Here is a 24,867-nt window from a genome sequence, read left to right as displayed (position 1 = left end):
AAAGCAAAGAATTTTGTACATCATCCGGAAGGGGGGAAAGGAAGGATGTATGGGATCATTCAACATTAGAATTGGCACAAGTGTTATTGGAAAACAGGGTGTTGCACTTCTTCTGACACTTATCTCCCCTCATTGGGATACACAAAATCACCCCTATGTGTCTGCTAATTCCACTGTAGTTTACTCTCCCAAGTGCTTAGTACTGTGCTCTGCACATAGTAAGTGCTCAATAAATACCACTGATTGATTACTGACTCTTGTAGGAGGATGGAGCAGATTTGTTCCCATTAATTCTTTTCATTTTTGCTTTCTGCAGTCACTGACCGTTTGCAGCCCGAGGAGAGGTATCAAATCAAGGTTTGACCACCTTAGTTTGGCTACCTAGATTATCGGGATGAAAACTGCAGTATAGGAATTCCCCAACGCCATAGCTCTACCCTGTCAAGGGAATTTTTCTCCTCATAGTCTGCATTGGGATTATGTTAGTGCTATGGAGAAATGCCTTAAAATGTTCTATTTATGATGAAAATCTAAGCTTGCAATTTATATCTGAACTTTTGTTGGGAAAAGTGGTGAGAAAACCAAGTATGTTCAAAAGACAAAAGCAATGAAAGTATGTGAGGATAATCATCTTGAAAAGGGCAAATACCATGTTGTAGTCTGCCAGTTGTCCTTGAAATTCTTTGATTTCACAAGCTAAAATCTCTGCCCTGCATAAAAGAGAAATTAGAAAAGTTTAAAGGGAATAGTTTAAATGGGAAACTAATAACAAATATCTGTTTTGGAAATTCTGAAATAACTGCCTACGGAAAGTTGACAAATGAAAATACTAGCTCTTGACTCTCACACAAGCTCGCAACCTTGGCATTACCCTTGACTCATCTCTCTCCTTCCACCCATATTCAGTCAGATAACAAATCCTGTCAGTTCTTCTTTCACAACATCTCCAGACTCTGCCCCTTCCTCTGCACCCAAACTGCTACCACTCTGGTCCAAGCACTTTTCCCACCTCAATCGTCCAAACAGTGGTATTTATTGAGCACCTTCTGTGTGCAGAGCACTGTACTAGGCTCTTGGGAGAGTACAGTCTCCACTATACATTGGCCTCCTCGTTGATCTCCCTGCCTTTAGCCTCCACCTTCCCTAGTCCATACTTCTCCACTCCCTGTATCATTACTCTTAAAAAAAAATATCTCTCTATGCCTATCTGTTCACTCTTCGAAAACCTCCAGTGGTTGACTGTCCACCCTTGGTTCTCAAGCAAAACTTCTCTCCATTAGCTTAAAGGCATTTAATCAGCTCTCTCCCTGCTACCTATCCTCACTTCTCCCTTGCTACACCCCAACCTGCACACTTCACTCCTCCTAAAACCAACCTACTCACCGTGCCTCGAGTTCATCTCTCTCCCTGTCGACTGTTTGCTCACACCCTTCCTCCTACCTGGAACTTCCATCCCCCTTCATATCTGACAGACCATCGCTCTCCCCATTTTCAAAACCCTACTAAAATCCTATCTTCTCCAGGAAGCCCTCCATCAATAATCTCTCATTTCCCCACCCTATTTTTCCTCCCTTTGGTGACACTTATGAATTTGAGCCTGTACCCACTAGGCATTTCAGTACTAACCCTACCCCTACCACATATATGTTTATATCTCTATACTCTGTTCCTTCCACATTCCTGTAATTTATTTTAATGTCTGTCTCCCACCCCATCCCCCGCTAGGTTGTACAGTCCTTTTAAGGGTAGAGATCTACCTACCCTACTGAACTCCCCCAAACATTTAGTACAGTGCTTTGCATGCAGTAAGCTTTTAATAAATAACACCGATTGATGAATATTTTCATGTTAACATTGGATCTCCTGCAAAATTACTCACCTTTTTTCATAAGATGAATACACAAAATTCTCTTGGGTGAACATTTCAATTTCTTTTTTCAGTTTATTCATTTCTGCTATGAATTCACTTATTTTCATTCTATAGAAAAGAAATTGTAATATTATAATTAGAGTTAGAATTTCACAATACTTTGATAGTGCCTATTTTGTCTTAATTATATTGTAAACTCATCTCAAAATCTCTTCCATAGGATTTTGCTATTACTCAAAAAAAAAAAAAAAAAAACCTGAGTGGATTTACTGCCGTTTCATTTCTGGTGCAAACACTTGTGACTCATCTTTCTGAAACATTGCTCAGTATGCACCCCTGGAAATGTCGCCCACCTCATCTCCCCTCTCCTCAAAACCTTCCAATGGGCTCCCATCTCTCTCTACATCAAGCAAAAACGCCTCACACTTGGCTTCATACCTCTCCACCACATCTCCCCATTTTACATTTCTGCTCTCTTCAGGTGCTACTGTCCGATTCGCTCTGTTCCTCCCAAGCTACCCTTCTAGCTGTACCTCGTTCTCTACTCTCTCTTCTCTTTCCCCTTGCTCATGATGTTCCATCAGCCTGGAACACCTCTCCTCCTCAGATCCAAGAGTCCAAAGCTCTCCCCACCTTCAAAGCCCACCTCCTCCAACAAACCTTCCCTGATTAACTTCCAACGCCCCAAAGTGACATTAACTCAGAGGCCCCCTCTAGCATTTACATGTATATGTTTTTCCTCCCTCAGCACTTATATAGGATCAATTTATTTATAAATATTCTTATGTCCATCTTTCCCATTAGAGTGTAAGGCTCCTGCTTTTGTTGTACTTTCCCCGGAAACTGGATAGTTCACTGCACCTAGTGAAAGTTCAATAAATACCTTTACTATAACCTCCTCCAGCCATCTTTAGCACTTGTGTTTCTAAAGCAATCCGTAGGACTTACGAATGTTCTTATACGTCTCGTTTTTTCACCTATTCATCTGCTCCTCTCTCCACACTCCTGCTACTTACCAGTTGTAGCTTTGTTTTCTCTCCTGATCCCACCATTTGACGGTAATTTGGGTTGGCCTCCGCTAAGATTGTAAGATCACTGAGGGCAGGGATTGTGTCTTTTACTTTTTTTTATGGTATCCATTAAGTGCTTACTATTTGTTAAATGCTTACTACGTGTTAAGTACTGTTCTAAGTGCTGGGGTATACAGAGCCAGACACAGTCCCTGTCCCACATGGGGCTCACAGTCTAAGTAGGAGGGAGAACAGGTATCGAATCTCTATTTTGCAGTTCATGAAACTGAAGCCCAAAGAAGTCGTTACTTGCCCAAAGTCACACAACCAGGCAAGTGGTGGAGCCAGGATTAGAATCCACGGCTCTGTCTCCCAGGCCCCTGCTTTAGCCACTAGGCCATGCTGCTTCTCACTTCTATTGTACTTTCCCAATCACTCATTAATGTCTTCTGAGTGCTTACCTTGGGTAGTTCATTATACTAAGCGCTTGAAAGAGAATTACAGAATTCATAAACATGATCCCTGTCCTCAAGGAGCTTACAATACGGTGCTCTGCTCTCAGTGGGCCTTCGAGTACCTTGGCTAACAATACTGCAAGATAAGACTATATGAGGAGACTTTGCTCACGTGACCAGAGTCCTAGACTCCCATAATTAGGAGGATTAGAAAGGGAAAGAAGCAAGGTGCACGCTAGATCAGCCAGGAGAGGAATCAATCACTCAACAGTATATATCAGTGGTCACAGGACTGCACAAAACACTTGGGAGAGTACAACCTTCTCCAGCGCTTAGAACAGTGTTTTGCACATAGTAAGTGCTTAACAAATGCCATTATTATTATTATTATTACAATGCAACAGCCTTGGTAGATATGACCCCTGCCCTCAAGAAGTTTACAATTCATTGATTCATTCAATCGTATTTATTGAGTGCTCATTGTGTGCACAGCACTGTACTAAGCACTTGGAAAGTACAATTCAACCTGAGGTGACAATGAGAGATCTTTAGTTTTTACCACCCTGCGTGTTCCAGTTGGCTTCTAGGATGGCAACGGTGGTGGCGGTAGCCCTGAGACTTGATCTTCATCTATAAAATGGGAATTGAAATGGGGAGCCCTACATGGGACAGGGACTGTGTCCAACCCCATTTGCTAGGATCCACCCCAGCGCTTAGTACAGTGCCTGCCCCACAGTAAGCGCTTAAATACCACAGTTATTATCTCCAAGTTTTTCTCCACAGGTATGACTGAAGAAACAAAAAAGCACAGCTCGCTCAACCTCTTGGATCGTGGTGGTGCCCAGCAATGACGACCTGGGACTGCCGTCATAACCAGAATCGTCAGCCTCATAATTATTTATTAAGCATACTAACAATGTGCCGGTGTTGGGTTTTTTCCCTTATGGTATTTAAGGGCTTCCTGTGTGCCGGGCACTATACTAAGCGCTGGGGTAGATACAAGCTAATCAGGCTGAACACAATCAATTAATCATATTTACTGAGTGCTTACTGTGTACAGAGGACAGTACTACGTACTTGGAAGAGCACAGTGTAACAGAGTTGGTAGGCACATTCTCTGCCCACAGTCTAGACGGGGAGACAGACAATAATATAAATTATGGATATGTACTTAAGTGCCGTGGGGCTAAAGGAGGGTGAATAAAGGGTGCAAATCCAAATGTGAGTACATGGACACAGTTCCTGTTCCATATGGGGCTCACAGTCTTAATCCCCCTTTTACAGAGGAGGTAACTGAGGCCCAGAGAAGTGAAGTGACTTGCCCAAGGTCACACAACAGATAAATTGCAGACTCCCAGGTCTGTGCTCTATCCATTAGGCCCCGCTGCTTCTCAGCACTGGGAGAAATAGTTTTCAGATATCGCAGGGTTACATTCTGGAAGAGCCCCACTTTAAGGCAAACTGTCATTGGAATTATCATGCCCTGTCCAATGCCGCCACTTGTATGCACACAGGCGTTCTCTCCAGACAGATGCAAGAACGGCCCCCAATTCCCCAACGACGTTCTAGCCATAATATGTCACCCAACAAAAAAAACACAAAATCAAAAACAGTAACAGTGAAGGCAGTTCAAAATCTAAACAGTATTTCTAAGGGAAACTCCCAATTCAGGGCCCCAGGATGTTCACTGAATGCTAATGTTCTAAACCAAGTGAAAAGAAAAATGTTTCTAACATATGCACTCTCCGACTCCTTTGGTCAGGGGTGGGAGGACAGAAAGACTAAGTTTCAGCCTTCAGTCACCCCATAGCCTAGGATCTCTGGTGCAGGAGTGGAACAGTATTTACTTAGTGGCGAATCTCCGCAGAGCATAGGCCTGAGCACTGGGGAAAGTACCAGGATGATCACTTAGAGTCCCTGACACAGGAGGCTCACAGTCAGACAAGAGGGAGGATGGTTTGGCAACAGATGAGTAAAGAAGGACACAAGAAGTACAGCAAAACGAGTTTAGAAAACAAGGATGGCAAAAACTAGAATTCCAGTACACAGTGGTTAAAGGGAGCGTTTCCAAACTCCTAGCTGTTGTGGCTGAACGGTCCAGAATCTAACAGTCCAAATGTTGCAAGGTGAGCTGCAGATATTAGGAACAGCGCTTTAAAATAAGATGCCTAACCACATGCCGAAGTAATAATTACCATTACGATCACTTGTTTTTTTTTTAATAGCATTTGTTAAGCGCTTACTATGTGCCAGGCACTGTACTAAGTGCTGGGGTAGATACAAACTAATCTGGTTGAACTCAGTCCCTGTCCCACATGGGGCTTCACAATAGTAATCCTCATTGTACAGATGAGTTAACTGAGGTGCAGATGAGTCAAGTGACTTGCCCAAGATCACGCAGCAGATGGAACCCGGGTCCTTCTGATTCACAGGCCCCTGCTCTATCGCTCTTTAGATCAGTCATCTTTCATGGAAATAAGAACTTTCAATACCCATGCCGTAGTTTCCAAACTCTGGTTAACATACCTCAGTATACCAAGATAGTAAGATTTATCCAAAATCTGCCTCTGAGGACCTAGGGATAAAAACAAAGAGTACGTTTGGAAGAGATGATTCTGCTTCCGCCAGAGGGCCTGCGAAATTATACTCCACTGCGGTATCTACCCCTCCACAGTAGGTACAAGAAGGCGATCACATTCTAATGCAGGCCGGACGTCGATTGATGCGTTGGTAGTTTCTTACCAATGAGCGGCGAGCCTGGCAGTGGAGAAACAAGGAGCTGAGGGGAAGTTACCTCCCCACATTTGTGTCTCTCCCTGCCTTGACATGGAGAGAACACCAAAGCCTTGCTCACAGGTTCTCACTGCTCATCTTGCTTCTCCTACTGTAGCTCCCCTGGGCGATTCTCACCAGTTCACGCTGCCCCTGCCATGCCCCACCCCATCCCAACTCTTTCCTTCCTCCTGTCACCTTCTCCCGAACCTGTCATTTGACGGGGCCCTTCGGGCTCCTCGTGGGCCGGGAACGTACCTTCCAACTCTGTTAAAATTGTACTCTCCTGAGAGCTTAATAAAGCATTCTGCGCTCCAAAAGCACTCCATAAATACCACTGATTGACTAGTTTAGGAGTTTTTAACCTTTTTTATGGTACTTGTTATGTGCTTTCTATGTGCCAGACACTGTACTAAGCGCTGGGGCAGATATTAGCTAATCTGGTTGGACACAGCCCCTGCCCCGCATAGGACTCAGAGTCTTAATCCCCATTGTATAGATGAGGAAACTGAGGCTCAGAGAAGTGAAGTGACTTGCCCAAGGTCACATAGCAGATAAATAGTGGAGCCAGGATTAGAACCCAGCTCCTCTGACTCCCAGGCCCATGCTCTTTCCATTAGGCCCTGCTGCTTCTCATTATCTTCAAGAGTTTTCAGGTTGGACATGGTCCATGTCCCGCATGGGGCAGGGGTCACAGTCTTCCTCCCCATTTTACAGATGAGGTCACTGAGGCACAGAGGAAGTGAAGTGACTTACCCAAGGTCACACACCACACAAGTGGCAGAGCCAGGATTAGAAGCCAGGTCCCTCTGACTCCCAAGCCCATGCTCTATCCATTAGGCCACACTGCTCCTCTTTAATACCCATTATTCATTCATTCATTCAATCGTATTTATCGAGTGCTTACCACGTGCAGAGCACTGTGCTAAGCGCTTGGGAGAGTACAATACAACAGACACATTCCCTGGCCACAACGATCTTACAGTTTTGTCCAAAGGTCACAGATCCAATTGTACGGATGAAAAAGAAGGGAGAAAGGACGCAGAAGGAAGACTTAATCAATAACTAATAACTATGCTACTTAAGCACTTACTGTGGTGCCATTAAACTTGGGGTATACCTTGAGCTTGAAGCTACGGTGAAGGTCTAACAATTCTACATTTAAATTTCATCCAAAGGGTATGAAAATTGGGCTATGGCCTTCTTTCACAACAGAAGAGGTGTCTGTCTAAAGCTGTAGTTCTGAATGCTTGACATGGCATTTGAAAACCATCCTATGCTGATACCTTTCATTGTAGTTTTCATTCCTCGCAAACCTTGCTGGGTCACCGGACGATCTAAAACTTTAATGTGAGAGGTCAGCAATCCTGTGGGCCCCAAGATTCCATAACGAGAACCAGGCCTTGATGGAGGAGTCATCTGGATTAAAAAAAATAAAATAAAATAATAAAAGTACTCGTTTTAATAGTTACACCAACACGATCTTTTCACTATTTAAAGGTTAAAAGTGCAAATATAAATCAGAAATTTAAATGGTTCAAAGCACCTGAGCACGTTACATGTTGGAAAGTCTCCTTCCCAGGCATGCAGGAAATAGTGTGGCATAGTTGAAAGAACATGGGCCTGGGAGTCAGAAGACCTACGCGCTTATCCCAGCGCTGCCACTTGTCTGCTGGGTGACACTGGGCAAGTCACTTAACTTCCCTGGGCCTCAGTTTCCTCATCTGTAAAATGGGGATTCAGTACCTGTTCTCCCTCTCACTCAGACTGTGAGCCCCATGTGGGACAAGGACTGTACCCAACCCGATTATCTTGTATCTACCCCATCGTTTAGAATGGTGCTTGACACACACGAAATGCTTAGCAAATACCAAAATTATTGATATTATTATTTGACAAAGAGGTTTTTTTTTCCTGAAGTAGTCAACAAACTTTATAATCCTTAATTACATTTGGCAGTAATCTTCACCAGAATATGTGAAATGGGGTTACTTCAGCATCCACTTCAGCAGGAGGCACTTGCTTAATAATGCTAGTTTAAGGAGGGTGAAGTGGATCAAACTCTTACCATTAACTATAGGTCCTGCAGGACATACCAGGAATTTCAGAAGAGGTAATGAGCCTGCTGACTGTCTTAGTGATTGGAGATCTTTCTTGAGGATGCCAAAGCATCTAATGGATACGTTTCCATCTGAAATCTAAGAATACTCATGTTCTGCTATTTGTTCAAAAAGTAGCAGGTAATGGAGCTCTACAAGGGCTGATTTGGGCAGGGGCGGGGGGTGGTAGCCTAAACCCTACCGGACTTAGCTTGACCCAAACCTGCTTTAATAAATTTAAGGTTCAAGCCCTCATTTCAATAACTAAACCAACATGACCTTTTCTCTAAGTAGAGGCTAAAAGTGCAACTATTAAACAGAAACTTAGATGGTTCAAAGCACCTGAGCACATTACCTGTCAGAAAAATCTCCTTCCCTGGCACGTGGGAAGCAGCGTGGCTGCTTTTTTACGGTACTGGTTAAGCATTTACTGTGAGTCAAACACTGTTCTCAGCAGTGGGATAGATATATAAGTTAATTAGGTTGGATACAGTCCCTATCCCACATGGGGCTCACAGTCTAAGTAGGAGGGAGAACAGGAGAACTGAGGCACAGCAAAGTTAAGTGACTTGCCCAAGGTCACACAGCAAGCATTTGGCAGAGGCAGAATTAGAACCCAGCTTCTGGCTCGGCCAAGTTGCTATGGGAGACCAGGCTCTTTTAAATGGCTCTGTTGAGAAATTTACAGGGGACTCTCTCCCAGCCACTTAGCTATTGGAAACAGGAGAGAGGGTAAATATAAAGCAGGGGGAAAGTAAACAGATAAACGAAGATTCTTTGCTTTATCTTGATCTAGGCAGCTCTCAGCCCAGTCCTATTCATCAGGGGCTGAAGGAAGCAAAGAAAAATGATTCACTCCAGGGACAGCCTGAACAGACTCAGGTCACAATCTTTCCCTGAGCTCAGGCTGCGTTCTAACATACAAGGGAAAAATGATTTTGAATCACAGGATGGCTTATAAGTAAAACATAAAAATAGAAAGGGTTCCTTCTCAACAATGAATGAGCAACCAATGAGCAAATAAATGAGCAGAAGCAGCATGGCCTAGTGGATAGAGCACGGGCCTGGGAGTCAGAAGGAACTGGGTTCTAATCCCAGCTCCGTCACGTATCTGCTGTGTGACCTTGGGCAAATCACTTCACCTCTCTGGGTCTCAGTTACTCATCTGTGAAATGTGGATTAAGACTGTGAACCCCATGTAGGACCGGGTCAGTGCCCTATCCGATTTGCTTGTGTGTCCCCCCAGCATTTAGTACAGTGCCTGGCACATAGTAAGTGCTCAACAAATGCCACAATTATTAAGTAGAGCATTCAGACAAATAAATGTTTCTCTTTAACTTACTCTTGTTGCAAACCGAGCGTTTCCAGATGGAGGCCACATTCCAGAGAGAGGCCTTCCTGTCAACCCCACTCCACTTCGTGTAGCAGGGCGAGATAACGGGGATTTGTGATTGCTGGCCATCTCACCTTCACTTGAAACTTCTGCTTATAAAGAATACAAACGTTTATGGCTTTAAGAATAAACTTCTGTCATTGGGGAAACAATTTTCCCCCAAGGTCACACAGTTCCGTTTCCAACCGTTACCAATAGGCCTTGCCCAAATAGTTGACTTAATCAGGGTAGATTAAAAACTAGAACCAACAGTCAAGGATTATGGGGATTTAAAACAATCTATTTAGTAGATTAAATTACTCTTTGAAGCAGTTAAATTCAATCAGATATTTTCCACTTTGCGTCCACTAGTCCAACATTATAGCTTTAGGATGTTTGTTACAGCGACCTAACCTGCCTACCAGATCCCAGGTTTAAAAAAAAAAATCAATCAGTAGTACTTCCTGAGTGCCCACTACGTGCCCGCTAAATGGTTGGTAATAATACCAATAACAGCAATAGAGGTAAAGACACATTCCCTGGCAAATACGTTTCGTGAGGTCTAACAAAACAAAAAGATCTTACCCTTCTAAAAATGCAGTGTGGTTTTAAACTAAGATGTGGTTTTAAACTAAGATCTCATTAGAGAAGCAGTGTGGCTCAGTGGAAAGAGCACGGGCTTGGGAGTCAGAGGTCATGGGTTTGAATCCCGGCTCTGCCATTTGTCAGCTGTGTGACTGTGGGCAAGTCACTTCACTTCTCTGTGCCTCAGTTACCTCATCTGTAAAAGGGGGATGAAGACTCTGAGCCTCACGTGGGACAACCTGATTACCCTGTATCCCCCCCAGCGCTTAGAACAGTGCTCTGCACATAGTAAGCACTTAACAAATACCAACATTATTACGTAGCACAGGAACCATGATCTTGGCTGTAAATCAGCTACTATAGAAGAAAAGTACAGCAGGGAAACACTTCCAACTCAACAGACCAAAAAAGCATCGTCGGAAGTCTGGAAGCCCAAATGCCAGAATCGATTACGAATCACCCTGTAGAGTTCGCAGTCGCTTCTCGGGTGCGAACACCCCAAGACTTCCAACAGTGATGTGGAGCTGAAAGCTGCCCCTGAATTTTGCTACTCAGGCAGTATGCTGTTCAACACCACACTCGCTCAAGTAAAAGAACAAATCGAGAAGGACAACGGTTCCTTGAGGTACCTGAAAGACAGACCTGCAGATGCAGCATCAAATTGATGTCTACACAGTGGTGGTAGTAGTATTTAGAGAGCATGTGGTGCACTGTACTAGCCATTTGGGAATTGATGTGTTCCTTGCCCGGTAGGGGTTTATACCCTAATAGGGGAGACAGACATACAGATATTTACGAGTGGTTAAAACAAATGATTGAGTGTGTGTGTGTGTGTGTATAGATATGTACATAACTGACTGCTGAGGATGTTTGTATATAAATTCATAACTGCGAGAATTGGCTGAAGGGATGCTAGGAATTTAACTGAGGAAAGCTTGTTGGAGAAAGTGGGGTTTTAGGTGGACTTTAAAAGTGGGGAGAGCTGGAGCCTTTTGATAGTGTACAACTTTCTATATTTCTGAGACCTAGCCCCACCAGGGACATCAAACCTGGCTTAAGCAATGAATCAGCATCACCTATGAGCCACTTAAAATCAAACAGCAGGGCAGTTGAAATAATTTTGACTACCCAGGTTATTTCAGCTCAACAGCCATTCTTGACACTTTGATTCATTCAATCGTATTTATTGAGCACTTACTGTGTGCAGAGTGCTGCACTAAGCACTTGGGAGAGTACAATACAGCAACAAATAGTCACATTCCCTGCCCACAATGGGCTCACAGTCTAGATTGGGGGAGGCAGACATGTATCTGCAGTCTCTCTCAGCACTAATAGAGCAATTTAAGTACGCCAGTCCATTGGCTAATATCTTTTGCCTGCTCTTGCTTCTACCAGTAATATCTGTGTAGTAACTTAAATCTGCTTTATTTCTGCCATTTGATTTTTAACCTCAGTAAAGGTAGGGATTGGGTCTTCCACTGTTTTGCTTCCCTGGTATTCTACCAAACACTTTGTTCTGTGCTTGGCCCACAGTAATAGGCCCTCAACTCATACTTGATTGATGAGTGGAATTCATTCATTCCATCGTATTTATTGAGCACTTACTGTATGCAGAGCACTGTACTCGGCGCTTGGGAAAATACAATACAACAATAAGCAGGACATTCCTGCCCATGACTAACTCACACTTTGCAGTGGGGGAGACAGAAATCAGTGCAGATAAAGAAAATTACAGTTATGTACGTAGGGGCTTTGGGGCTGGGAGGGGGGAAGAGCAAAGGGAGCAAATCAGGGCAACGCAGAGGGAGTGGGAGATGAGGAAAAGCGGGGCTTAGTCTGGGAAGGCCTCTTGGAAGAGATAGGTCTTCAATAAGGCTTGGAAGCCGGGGAGAGTGGTTGCTTGTCGAATTAAAGGAGGGAGGGCATTCCAGGGCAGAGGCAGAACGTGGGCTAGGGGGTCGGCGGTGAGACAGACGAGATTGAGGCACAGTAAGAAGGTGAGCACTAGAGGAGCGAAGTATGCGGGCTGGGTTGTAGGAGGAGAGCGCGAGTGAGGGCAAAGTGATAGAGTGCCTTAAAGCTACTGGAGAGGAGTTTTTGTTTGATACGAAGGTGGATGGGCAACCACTGGAGTTTTTTGAGGAGCAGGGTGATGTGTCCGGAACGTTTCTGTAAAAAATGACCCAGGAAGCAGAGTGACATATGGACTGCAATGGGGAAAGACAGGAGGCTGATGCAGTAATCCAGGTGGGATAGGATGAATTATTGTATTAACATGGTAGCAGGATGAATGGAGAGGAAAGGGTGGATTTTAGCGATGCTGTGAAGGTGGAACTGACAGAATTTGGTGACAGATTGAATACGTGGGTTGAATGAGAGAAAGGAGTCAAGGATAACCCCAAGGTTAAGGGCCTGTCAAACAGGAAGGATGGTGGTGCCATCAACAGTGATGGGAAAGTTAGGGGGAGGATAGGGTTTGGGTGGGAAGATAAGGAGCTCTGTTTTGGACAGGTTAAGTTTGAGGGGACGGGAGGACATCCAAGTAGAGATGTCTTGAAGGCAGGAGGAGATGTGAGACTGGGGAGAGGGAGGGATTGATGATGTGGATGGATGATAAGAGGTCATCTCAGGAGCTGCTCTTTGTTGAAATGACATGGGGTTACCGGAATCCAGGATAAAAAGATCTACAAATCTAGGATTATAAATGTCTAAGTTTATTTACGATTGATTTATGTACTTTAATTTACTTACATTCTGCCTCCCCCTCTAAGGTGTCCATTCCCTGTGGGCAGGGAACGTGTCTACCGACTCTGCTGCACTGCACTCTCCCAAGCACGTAGTACAGTGCTCTGCACAGAGTAAGTACTTAATAAATACAATGGAATGATCCTTTTTAAAAGATTTCAAAATAATTGCAAACAATCCTGCATAGCAGTAGTCTGCTGGAAGGCAACAACGGCAAATCGACCAATCAAGAATGGGATGGTTCTATTAGAGAAGGAGCTTAAGGATGAGTGCAGTAAAGCGCTTAGTACAGCACTCTGCACACAGTAAGCGCTCAATAAATACGACTGAATAAATGAATGAATGAACAACAGGGCCAAGGGCTTCACGCAGGTGCTGCAACAGCCCAACAAAGCTCAGTCTTTGAGGGGGAATGGTGGGGAAGAGACTGCCATCTATATATCAATTTTTTTCTGCCACACTGACTCACACAGATGATGCTCCACATTACATTAACATCATTTTCAAAACCAAAGACCAGCAGTCTACACAGTAAATGAAAACATTCTAGTGAATGAAGTAAGAATCAAAATTATGGTAAAAAAATTATCACGACATTACTAGGAAAATTAAGCAAACCATGTAACATCCCCAAATCAGTATGCCTGGGGTAGATTAATCTACCTAGTTCGATGGTTTTTTTTTGGACTATCATGGAAAACTCCACTTAGAAAATTTCTAATGGACAGGAAGAAAAGTCTGACAAACATTTTAAATCTTATAAAGCATTGCATTGTTGAAGTATACTTTGTTATACTTTTAGTGCACACTTAATTTCTTTTACATCTATAGATTGAACTGAATACAAATTTAGCTTCATGATTTAACCTGACCGAAAAAAAAATTGACAAAAAAATTGATGTCACTTTAATAATTAAAAAAAACTTAATTTGGACAGGAAGTGAAAAACTGGTATCATTATTATCGTGCCTTTATTTCTAAGGCTGTTTAACTGAATTCCACAGTATCTACTCAAATTGGAGTTGGGATTGAGCTCAATGTAACCATGCCCAAATTAGTTGACAGTTGAAGACATGATCTCTTTATGATGATGAACTAAAATCCTTCAACCATTCAAATGATGCCTGGGTAGCCCCTGAAACCATCCTCAATGAAAAAATAGCAGGATAAATTTTAAGAAACGATTTAGTCGGGGAATGAAGTCAACTCACCAGTTCACAGCTTTGTTGGACAGGGGGGATGGGAGAAGTTTCCCAAGTACCTATGGTTTGAGGGAACAGAAAGGAGACATATGCAAACAAGTACATCAACAAATGTTTTAAAGACACTGTGAAGTAGTCCCAAACAATGCGATTCAGAGGCAATCAATGGGACGGTCCTGGCGTGTAGAAATGGCATGTAGAGAAGCAGTGTGGCCTAGTGGAAAGAGAGAGAGCCAGAGCCGGAGGGTCTGGGTTCTAATCCCAGCTCCGCCACTTGTCTGCTCTGTGACCTTGGGCAGGTCACTTCGCTTCTCTGTGCCTCAGTTTCCTCATCTGTAAAATGGGGATTAAGACTGCGAGGCCCCATGTGGGATACGGATTGGGTCCAACCTATTTTAGCGCTTAGTACAGTGCCAGGCACATAGTAAGCTCTTAACAAATACCATTAAAGAAAAAAAGAAAGCAGCAGAAGGCTTGTTCTACCTGAGCAGAGACTTTGGGGGAGGCAGGGCTCCTAAGGGGCCATTTTGAAAACAGCAACAGCATTTGCTCCTGGCAAATGTATTACTGCAGTAATTCCCACAGTGTTGAATGAAGTGGCGATTATGTGTTTATTAGGGGATCTCTTATTCGTCCACACCTGCATGAAGCCAACTGTCATCAGTATCATCCTGGAAAAGGGATAACTCTATAGACAAATAATAATAATTGTGGTATTTGTTCAGCGCTTCCTATATGCCAGACACTGTACTAAGCACTGGGGTGGATACAAACAAATCCGGGTTGGACACAATCCCTGTCCCATGTGGGGCTCACAGTCTCAATCCCCATTTTACAGATGAGGTAACCCAAGTCCAGAAAAGTGAAGTGACTTAACTAAGGTCACACAGCAGACAAGTGGTGGAGTCAGGATTAGAACCCATGACCTTCTGACTCCCAGGCCGGTGCTCCATCTACTACACAGTGCTGCTTTCTACTCCGGGAGGAAATGTCTATAGAGGTTAATTAATTAATTTATTTAATCAATCATATTTATTGAGCTCTTACTGTGTGCAAAGCACTTTACTAAACACTTGTGGGAGTACAATATAACAACAAACAGGTACATTCCTGCCTATAACGAGCTCAAGTAGCATGAATTCTCCCTGCCATGTGGCAAATAATAATAATAACGTTGGTATTTGTTAAGCGCTTACTATGTGCCGAGCACTGTTCTAAGCGCTGGGGTAGACACAGGGGAATCAGGATGTCCCACGTGGGGCTCACAGTCTTAATCCCCATTTTACAGATGAGGCAACTGAGGCACAGAGAAGTTAACCAAATGTTACACAACTATCACAGTTGAATGGGATTTGGGATCACAACCACCCCACACACTCAGGTTGGGTGTGTGTGGTCCAAAGAGAGAAGCAGTGATAGATCACAGGCCTGGGAGTCAGAGGACCTGGGTTCTAATTCTGACTTCACCTCGTCTCTGCCGAGTGACCTTGGTCAAGTCAATTCTCTGTTCCTCGGTTCCCTCGTCTGCAAAATGGGGATTCAATACCTGTTCTCCCTCTTACCTAAACTGTGAGGTCCACGAGGGACCTGATTACCCTGTGCCTACCCCAGCGCTTAGTACCGTGCTTGGACTAAATTTAGCGCTTAACAATAACCACACTTGTCATGAGAAGCAGCGTGGCTCGGTGGAAAGAGCCCGGGCTTGGGAGTCAGAGGTCATGGGTTCGAATCCCGGCTCTGCCACTTGTCAGCTGTGTGACTGTGGGCAAGACAATCCACTTCTCTGTGCCTCAGTTCCCTCATCTGTGAAATGAGGAGGAAGACTGTGAACCTCACATGGGGCAATCTGATTACCCTGTATCTACCCCAGCGCTTAAAACAGTGCTCTGCACAGAGTAAGCACTTAACAAATACCAACATCATCATTATTATTATTTAAAAAAGTGGGGGAAGAGCGTTGACAACTAGCTAAACACTATAAACCCTCTGAACACTTTGGAACTTGTGTTGTCTATGGAAACGTAGTGGAAAGGGCACGGACTTGGGAGTCCGAGGTCGTGGGTTCTAATTCCGCCTCGCCTCTTGTCAGCTGGGTGACTCTGGGCAAATCACTTCACTTCTCTGTGCGTCAGTTCCCTCATCTGGAAAATGTGGTTTAAGACTGTGAGCCCCACGCGGGGCAACCTGATGACCTTGGATCTCCCCCAGCGCTTAGAACAGTCCTTGGCACACAGTAAGCGCTTAACAAATACCATTAAAAAAACAACAACCCAAAACTTGTCTATCAACTCTGTTGTACTGTCCTCTCCCAAACGCTCAGTCCAGCGCTCTGCACACAGTTAAATAAATACGATTGATCGATAGATCGGCGCGGAGAGTTGTAAGCAAACCAACACGGACACAGTCCTGCTCTCTGCGCCTTTTTGGCAGTCCGGCGGCGCAACAGATCCATTTCCCCGGGGCAGGAATTTAAGAGAAGAGGAAGCAAAAAAAAAGTCTGAGAACTGGATCCCTCCCACCCTAGCCTCCGGCCCTGCGGGGACAAGAAAGACAAAGGAACCTGCGGACGGGGTCCAGAAATCGGTTTCGTCGGAGTTGTTCGGGCAGAGGGCTCCAGGCGGGCAACGATCGTAACCGTTCTCGGCCGAACGCAGAACCCCCCGCACCCCCCGCGGCCCCCCGATCGCCCTCGCGCGCGCGCGCGCGCACGGGCCGACAGAGCAAACTGCTTGGACTCCGTCGAGCAACGCCAGTCGCTCCCGTATCCTAGCAACCGGCCGCCGCTGCTCCTAACGCACCCCCTCCCCTCTTTTTTCTCGTCACTCTCGCGAGAACTTCTTCCAGAAGTGTATTCTAGCAAGGGTGCAGGGCCCTTTAGAACAAACCGGTGAAAAAGTTGGGGACTTTTTTTTTTTAAACGGTATTCGTTAAGCGTTTACTACGTGCCAGGCACACTGTAATGGAAAGCGGACATCCAGAATATTCCTCACTAGGCTTTGGGAGACATTTGTAGACCCGGAAGGATGTCAGGCACTACTACCTCGAGCACTTTAAACACTCAGTAAATAGGAGTCATAGCCTACCGTAGTATCCTGCCCTTAATGTAGGTGATGAAGAATTCGATGTATCGGCTTTGAATGCGGCCTACCATTCATCAGACACATTTTAAAAATGAATTTACTCTATCGGATGCGCTAATGAAGGTGGTAAAAACATTTTTAGCAACAGTAAAGTGTTTAGCAGCGTGGCTCAGTGGAAAGAGCACGGGATAGGAGTCAGAGGTCATGGGTTTGAATTCCGATTCCGCCACTTGTCAGTTGGATGACTTGGGGCAAGTCACTTCACTTTTCTGCCCCTCAGTTCCCTCATTTGTAAAATGGGGATTAAGACTGTGAGCCCCACGAGGGACAACCTGATTACCTTGAATCTACCCCAGCGCTTAGAACAGTGCTCGGCACATAGTAAGCGCTTCATTCATTCATTCATTCATTCAATAGTATTTATTGAGCGCTTACTATGTGCAGAGCACTGTACAAAGCGCTTGGAATGTACAATTCGGCAACAGATGGAGACAATCCCTGCCCAATGACGGGCTCACAGTCGAAACGGGGGAGACAGACAACAGAACAGAACAAAACAAGACAACATCATCAAGATAAATAGAATCAAGGAAGTATACACCTCATTAACAAAATAAATAGGGTAATATATACACATGAGCACAGTGCTGAGGGGAGGAGAAGGGGGAAGAGCAGAAGGTGGGAGGGGGGAGGGGGAGCAGAGGGAAAGGGAGGCTCAGTCTGGGAAGGCCTCCTGGAGGCGAGCTCTCAGTAGGGTTTTGAAGAGGGGAAGAGAGTTTGGCGGATGTGAGGAGAGAGGGACAGCGGGAGGACGCGGGTCAGGGGTCGACGGCGGGATAGGCGAGAACGGGGGATGATGAGGAGGTGGACGGCAGAGGAACGGAGCCTATGGGGTGGGCAGTAGAAAGAGAGAAGGGAGGAGAGGTAGGAGGGGGCAAGGTGATGGAGAGCTCTGAAGCCAAGAGTGAGGAGTTTTTGTTCGTGAGGAGCCTGATAGGCAACCACTGGAGGTTTTCAAGGAGAGGAGTGACAGGCCCAGAGCGTTTCTGCAGGAAGATGAGCCGGGCAGCAGAGTGAAGAATAGACGAGTCAGGAGAGACAGGAGGAAGGGAGATCAGAGAAAAGGCTGACACAATAATCCAACCGCGATATTATGAGAGTTTATACGAGCACGATAGCCATTTGGAAGGAGAGGAAAGGGCGGACCTTGGAGATACTGTGAAGGTGAGACCGGCAGGTGTCGGTGACGGATTGGATGTGTGGGGTGAACGAGAGAGCCGAGTCAAAGATGACACCGAGGTTCCAGGCCTGTGAGACGGGAAGGATGGTCGTACCATCCACAGTGACGGGGAAGTCAGGGAGAGGACAGGGTTTGGGAGGGAAGATAAGGAGCTCAGTTTGAGCCATGTTGAGTTTTAGGTGGTGGGAAGACATCCAGGTGGAGACGTTCTGGAGGCAGGAGGAGATACGAGCCTGGAGGGAGGGGGAGAGGATGGGGAGGAGGTGTAGATTTGGGTGTCGTCTGCGTAGCGATGATAGTTGAAGCCTTGGGAGCGAATGAGTTCACCAAGGAAGTGAGTATAGATGGAGAACAGAAGAATCCCTACAGTTAGAGGATGGAAGGGGGAGGAGGAGCCCATGAAGGAGACTGAGAATGAATGGCGGGAGAGAACCAGAAGAGGACGGAGTCCGTGAAGCCTAGGTGAGAAAAAATGTGGAGGAGAAGGGGATGGTCAACAGTGTCAAAGGCAGCTGAGAGGTCAAGGAGGATTTGAATAGAGTAGGAGCCATTGGATTTGGCAAGAAGGAGGTCACGGGTGACCTTTGAGAGGGCAGTTTCAGTGGAGTGGAGGGGACGGAAGCCAGATTGGAGGGGGTCCAGGAGAGAATGGAGTTGAGGAATTCAAGGCAACGAGTGTAGACGACTCATTCTAGGAGTTTGGAAAGGAAGGGTAGGCGGGAGATAGGATGATAATTGGAAGGGAAAGTGGGGTCGAGAGAGAGTTTTTTTAGGATGGGGGAGACATGGGCATGTTTGAAGGCAGAGGGGAAAAAGCCATTGGAGAGTGAGTGGTTAAAGATAGAAGTTTAAGGAGGGGAGAGGGAGGGGCCATAGTTTTTATAAGGTGAGCGGGAATGGGGTCCGAAGCACAGGTGGAGGGGGTGGCACTTGCGAGGAGGGAAGAGATCTCCTCTGAGGATACTGCAGGGAAGGAAGGGAAAGTAGGGGAGAGGGTTGGGAGCTGGGGGGATGGAGAAGGGGGAGGGGTGACTTTGGAGAGCTCAGACCTGATTGTGTTACTTTTTGTGATGGAAGTAGGTGACCAAATCGTTAGGGGAGGGGGAGGAACAGGGGGTCTGAGGAGAGAGTTAAAAGTCCGGAACAATTGGCAGGGGTGATGGGCATGGGCATCAGTGAGGGAAGAAAAGTAGCTTTGTCTGACAGAGGAGAGGGCAGAGTTAAGGCAGGAAAGGGTAAATTTGAAGTGAATAAGGTTGGCTTGGTGCGTGGACCTTCACCAGCAGTGCTCAGCAGCACGGGTATTTGAGCGAAGGACCCTGGACTGAGGCGGAGATCCAGGGCTGCGGGTTAGTGGAGCGAAAGCGGAGGAGGGAAAGGGGAGCGAGTGAGTTGAGTTGAGTAGAGAGGGTGGAGTTGAGAGCAGTAATCTGATCATCGAGAGTGGGAAGAGAGGATAGGGAGGCAAGGTGGGGTGTGATGCTTTGGGAGAGATGGATGGGGTCAAGAGAGCAGAGGTCTCTGTGGGGGAGTAGTACAGATTTGCAGGGGGAGAGAGTGTGAGAGATGAGGCAGGTGAGAAGGGTATGGTCCGAGAGAGGGATTTCAGAGTTGGTGAGGGTGGAGATAGTGCAGCGGTGAGAGGTGATGAGATCGAGGGTGTGACCAAGTTGGTGAGTGGACGAGGTGTGGTGGAGCAGGAGGCTGGCAGAGTCAAGGAGTGATAGCAGGCGGGTGGCAGAGGGGTCACCAGGCACATCCATGTGGATGTTGAAGTCTCCGAGGATCAGAGTGGGCAGAGAGAAGGAGAGAAGGAAGGTGGGTCAAGGTGGTTAAACAAGTTGGAGGTGGGATCAGGGGGGCAGTAGATGACAGCTACAAGAATCTGAAGGGGGGTGGTAGAGGCGAATTATATGAGCTTCAGAGGAGGGGAAGGAGATGGAAGGGGGAGGAGGAATAGTGCGTAACAAATACCAACATTATTATTATTTCCCTCGTATTTGGGCAAGTTTCTAATGACACCTGGGAGTCACTTTGTTTAATAATATTTATTAAGCATTTATATCAGGCACTATATTAAGCACAGGATTAGATACAAGATAATCTGGTTGGACACAGTCCCTGTCCCGCATAGGGCTCACAGTCTTAATCCCTATGTTAAAGATGAGGAAACTGAAGAACAGAGAAGTAAAGTGACTTGCCCAAGATCACACAGCAGATAAGTGGCGGAGCCAGGATGGTCATTATTATTACGGTAATTCCTCCCAACAGCATGGCATAGTGGATAGAGTACGGGCCTGGGAGTCAGAAGGTCATGGGTTCTAATCTCGACTCCACCACTTGTCAGCTGTGTGGCTGTGGGCAAGTCACTTCACTTCTCTGTGCCTCAGTTACCTCATCAGTAAAATGGGGATTAAGTCTGTGAGCCCCACGTGGGACAACCTGACTAACTTGTATCAACCCCAGCGCTTAGAACAGTGCCTGGCATGTAGTAAGTGCTTAACAAATACCATAATCATTATTATTAATAGTAATGTTGGTGGTTGTTAAGCGCTTACTATGTGCAGAGCACTGTTCTAAGCGCTGGGGGAGATAGAGGGTCATCAGGTTGTCCCACATGAGGCTCACAGTTAATCCCCATTTTACAGATGCGGTAACTGAGGCACAGAGAAGTTAAGTGACTTGCCCACAGCCACACAGCTGACAAGTGGCAGAGCCGGGAGTCGAACCCGTGATCTCTGACTCCGAAGTCCAGGCTCTTTATTATCAAGCACTTAGTACAGTGCTCCGCACATAGTGAGCGCTCAATAAATACTATTGAATGAATGAACTCCACCGACCTCCCTCCATCTCAGCCCCTCACCCATTTGGCCAAAGCCTTATTGAAGGCACATCTCCAAGAGGCCTTCCCTGACCAAGCCCTCCTGTCCTCTCCGCCCTCGACTCTCTCCCACTGCCGCTGCTGTCCAGTTTTGACTTGTAGCAGATCGCCTTCCAATCGCTAGCCGCTGCCCGAGCTAGGAATGGAATGGGCAGGCTTCTGCTTGACTCTCCCTCCTGTAGCCGAGACTGGTAGAGTAATGCAAACTCTCCAGGTGCGGTTCCAAGAGGGGTAAGTATTCCTACCCTCTACTACTTCCCCTATCCCTACTCTATTTTCATGTCTGCCTACCCCTGTAGACTGTAACCTCCTTGTAGCCAGGGATCATGTCTATTAATAGTGTGGCTCAGTGGGAAGAGCACGGGCTCAGGAGTCAGAGGTCATGGGTTCTAATCCCGGATCCACCACCTGTCAGCTGTGTGACTTTGGGGAAGTCATTTGACTTCTCGCTGCCTCAGTTACCTCATCTGTAAAATGGGGATTAAGACTGTGAGCCCCAAGTGGGACAACCTGATTACCCTGTATCTACCCCAGCGCTTAGAACAGTGCTCAGCACATAGTAAGCGCTTAACAAATACCAACATTATTATTATTATTATTATTAACTATTACGTATTGTACTTTCCCAAGTGCTTAGTACAGTGCCCTGCGCATAGTAAATAATGATGACATTTTTTAGTTCCTTACTATGTGCCGAGCACCGTTCTAAGTGCTGGGAAAGATACAAGGTGATCAGGTTGTCCCACGTGGGTCTCACAGTCTCCATCCCCATTTTACAGATGAGGTAACCGAGGCCCAGAGAAGTCAAGTGACTTGACCAAAGTCACACAGCTGACAAGTGGTGGGGTCTGGATTAGAACCCATGACCTCTGACTCCCTAACCCGGGCTCTGAATGCTCAAATGCCCCTCCGCTCCCCCAGCAACCTATTGGTAGAGTCCACAAAGGCAGGGATGGTGTGTTTTCACTTTATTTTTTCCTTCCCCAGCACTTGGCATGTATGGTATTCCCCCGAAGCGCTTAGTAAAGCGCTCTGCACACACTACGTGCTTAAAAAACATGAATGAATGAATGAATCAGCACTCTAGACTGTAAGCTCCTTGTGGGCAGGAAATGTGTCTGTTTACTATTGCATTCATACACTCTCAAGCGCTCTGCCCACAGTAACCACTCCATCCCGGCTCTGCCACTCCTCAGCTGTGTGACTGTGGGCAAGTCACTTAACCTCTCTGTGCCTCAGTTCCCTCATCTGTAAAATGGGGATTAAGACTGTGAGCCTCACGTGGGACAACCTGATGACCTGTATCTACCCCAGCGCTTAGAACAGTGCTCTGCACATAGTAAGCGCTTAACAAATACCAACATTATTATAATTATAACTACGGACGAACGAATGAATGGGGGGAATACAACAGAATGGTTAGACACGTTCCCTGCCCCTAACGAGTTTACGATCTAGAAGCGAGCTTTAGTTTCTCAGGTCCGGAGACGGATTAAGTACTCAGATGAGAGCGGCACATGTTGCCTTCGAAACATTAAAGGGACAAGCGACCACTACAGAACCCGCCCCACCCGCCACCCAACCGGACCTTTTTGCGGGGTGAGGAGGGAAGGGGGAGAGAAGAGAGCCCCTTTGCATTGTGGGACTTGTAGTCTCGGCCGTCCTACAGTCCCCCGAGCAACTCGATGATTCGCTCGAGGCGCCATTTTGGGCGGTGTCACGGCCGGCGGCGGGTGATGACGACTTCCGGTTGCCGAGGCGGTTGCTGTGTCAGTCTTCCCTCACTCCGCGTTCGACTCACTGTTCGTGTCGGTTTCCATCTCGCTCCCCGCTTCCGTCAGAGGTTCGCCGTCTCCAGCATCCCGTCGCCCAGCCCTCGAGCCGTCGGGGGCCCTAACGGGTACTCGCTGCCACTGTCGTTGGGTCTTTTCGCCGTTGAGCGATCTCGGCCCCCGTTTCCTCGCGGCGTCGGGGTCGGCGGCCATGGCGAGCTTCGGGAACAGGTATCGGCTGAGCTGCTCCCTCTCGGGCCACGACCTCGACGTCCGGGGCTTAGTGTGTGGCCTCTACCCCCCGGGGACCTTCGTGTCGGTGTCTCGGGATCGCACCGCCCGTCTCTGGGCTCCGGACAGGTAAGCGACCTTACGGGGGAGATTAGGGCGGGGACGGCCCATTTTCCCCCACACCCACCTTGGGGGGCGAGGTCGGGAGGAGACGGTTAGGGGAAGCCGCTCGGACTCCATCTCTACCTCGTAGTTTCGCTGACCTGGACGCTCTTGGACCGAGTTAGCCGCATCGAAAAATGCGAAGCGCCGAGTTACTTAAGCTTCGGGACTTTTAGAAGGGACATTTGCAGCAGCTCGCTTCCTTGTTAACCGATCGCTAATGATTCCTTGATTTGTTTAATTCCTTCTTTTTTTCCCCCCACGCGTACTTGCCGGCCCTTGGAGTAGATCGCGGTGCTGCGAGAAGATCGTACCGGCTCTCGGGGTGGCCTAGGGTTCCGTCGCGTTGTTTAATACTTTCCGTTATTGAAGGCGGTTGGTTAAACTTTATTTTTAAATGGCTTTTCATCATGTGACTCGGCGTATGGCGTCGGACAACCGTATCTAGGTGATTTGTGGGTTCTTGGAGCAGGAGAGAAGGGAGAGGTCCTCTGTACCGGCTTCTCTACGTTAAAATGTGTTTGGCTCAGAACGAACCGAGGATGGGAGCAGGACTCACTCAATGCCCGGGTGTTTTGCAGGGTCTTAGACGAGGCTGAAGTTTAAAAAAAAAATAGATCTCTCGTTATACGACTTCAGCTTTTTTTCAGGCAATCAACAGTTTTTTTTTTAACTCCTATCCCGTGCAGAGCACTGTACTAAGCACAATAGAGAGTACAATAATTAGTAGATAATTCCTGCCATTAAGGAGCTTACTATCCAGCAGAGAAGAGAGACGCTAGAAGCAACAGAGGCTAAAGAGATGTACGTGAGTGCCAAAGTGAGGTGTGTGTAGTTGAAAAACTGCTTAATTGTATGCGATCTCATTTTACCCTTGTAACATTCCGAAAACCTAGAGGAGCAAGTATTATAATTAAAGCGAGGCAAAGATAAAATTAAAGTGATTTGCCCAAGTTTTTGCCTTGAGTCAGTCTTTCGGAGCCATATCTTGAGCCCAGGTTTTTCAACCAAAACTGACTCGTAACCCAGACCAGTCCTAGAAGTGACTTGGTTTTCTGTGGTGTTTTCTGGATTGGAGATTATTGGGGGGCGGTTTGGGGGCAAAAAGAAATCTTGGGTCCACTGAAGAATGGAAGACTGGCTTTGTGTGAGCTAGGCGACAGCTGAAGTAGATTGGAATAGGGGCAAGGTGAAGTTTCCTAAAGTATTTGCTTCAATATTAGGCTTCTGCGTGGAAGAGATATTAGTTTAGTGGCTAAGCGGTAGACTGGAAATAGCAAATTAATTGTATAGCTGGGAATAATACTGTAAGATCTTGGGCAGATCACTCAATCTCCCTCTGATAAGTCTTTTTTATCTTGGGGCGTACTTCAGCTCACTGCATTAATACA

At 46.4% G+C, this 24,867-nt stretch overlaps 2 protein-coding genes and 1 non-coding gene across 4 annotated transcripts in view; 1 reads left to right on the top strand and 2 right to left on the bottom strand.

The window, feature by feature from the left end:
* IFT74 (intraflagellar transport 74) overlaps nt 1-16,782 on the bottom strand; it is a 76,166-nt gene extending 59,384 nt beyond the window's left edge. The window contains exons 1-7 of the mRNA XM_001505888.6: nt 16,671-16,782; nt 14,120-14,169; nt 9,549-9,688; nt 7,394-7,526; nt 5,862-5,910; nt 1,880-1,978; nt 650-710 (exon numbers count right to left, since the gene is read on the bottom strand). Of these exons, the coding sequence (XP_001505938.2) occupies nt 650-710; nt 1,880-1,978; nt 5,862-5,910; nt 7,394-7,526; nt 9,549-9,668 (462 nt within the window). The 5' untranslated portion in view covers nt 9,669-9,688; nt 14,120-14,169; nt 16,671-16,782. The remainder of the gene's footprint in view (nt 1-649; nt 711-1,879; nt 1,979-5,861; nt 5,911-7,393; nt 7,527-9,548; nt 9,689-14,119; nt 14,170-16,670) is intronic.
* A 4,623-nt stretch (nt 16,783-21,405) lies between these two features.
* LOC114808295 lies at nt 21,406-21,543 on the bottom strand. The gene has a single exon (XR_003756141.1). It is a non-coding gene; the product is annotated as a small nucleolar RNA SNORA7 (small nucleolar RNA).
* A 1,515-nt stretch (nt 21,544-23,058) lies between these two features.
* The window catches only part of PLAA (phospholipase A2 activating protein), a 36,392-nt gene continuing 34,583 nt past the window's right edge, over nt 23,059-24,867 (top strand). Inside the window, exon 1 of one of the 2 annotated variants that reach the window (XM_029055268.2) lies at nt 23,059-23,443. In XM_029055268.2, the coding sequence (XP_028911101.1) occupies nt 23,295-23,443 (149 nt within the window). In that variant the 5' untranslated portion in view covers nt 23,059-23,294. The remainder of the gene's footprint in view (nt 23,444-24,867) is intronic. The other variant, XM_029055267.2, reaches the window with a different exon arrangement.

The sequence above is a fragment of the Ornithorhynchus anatinus genome, chromosome X5, assembly GCF_004115215.2.
Source record: "Ornithorhynchus anatinus isolate Pmale09 chromosome X5, mOrnAna1.pri.v4, whole genome shotgun sequence".
NCBI lineage: Eukaryota > Metazoa > Chordata > Mammalia > Monotremata > Ornithorhynchidae > Ornithorhynchus > Ornithorhynchus anatinus.
Note: the sequence above shows the minus strand (reverse complement) of the source record. Positions and strands in the feature narration are given on the sequence as shown.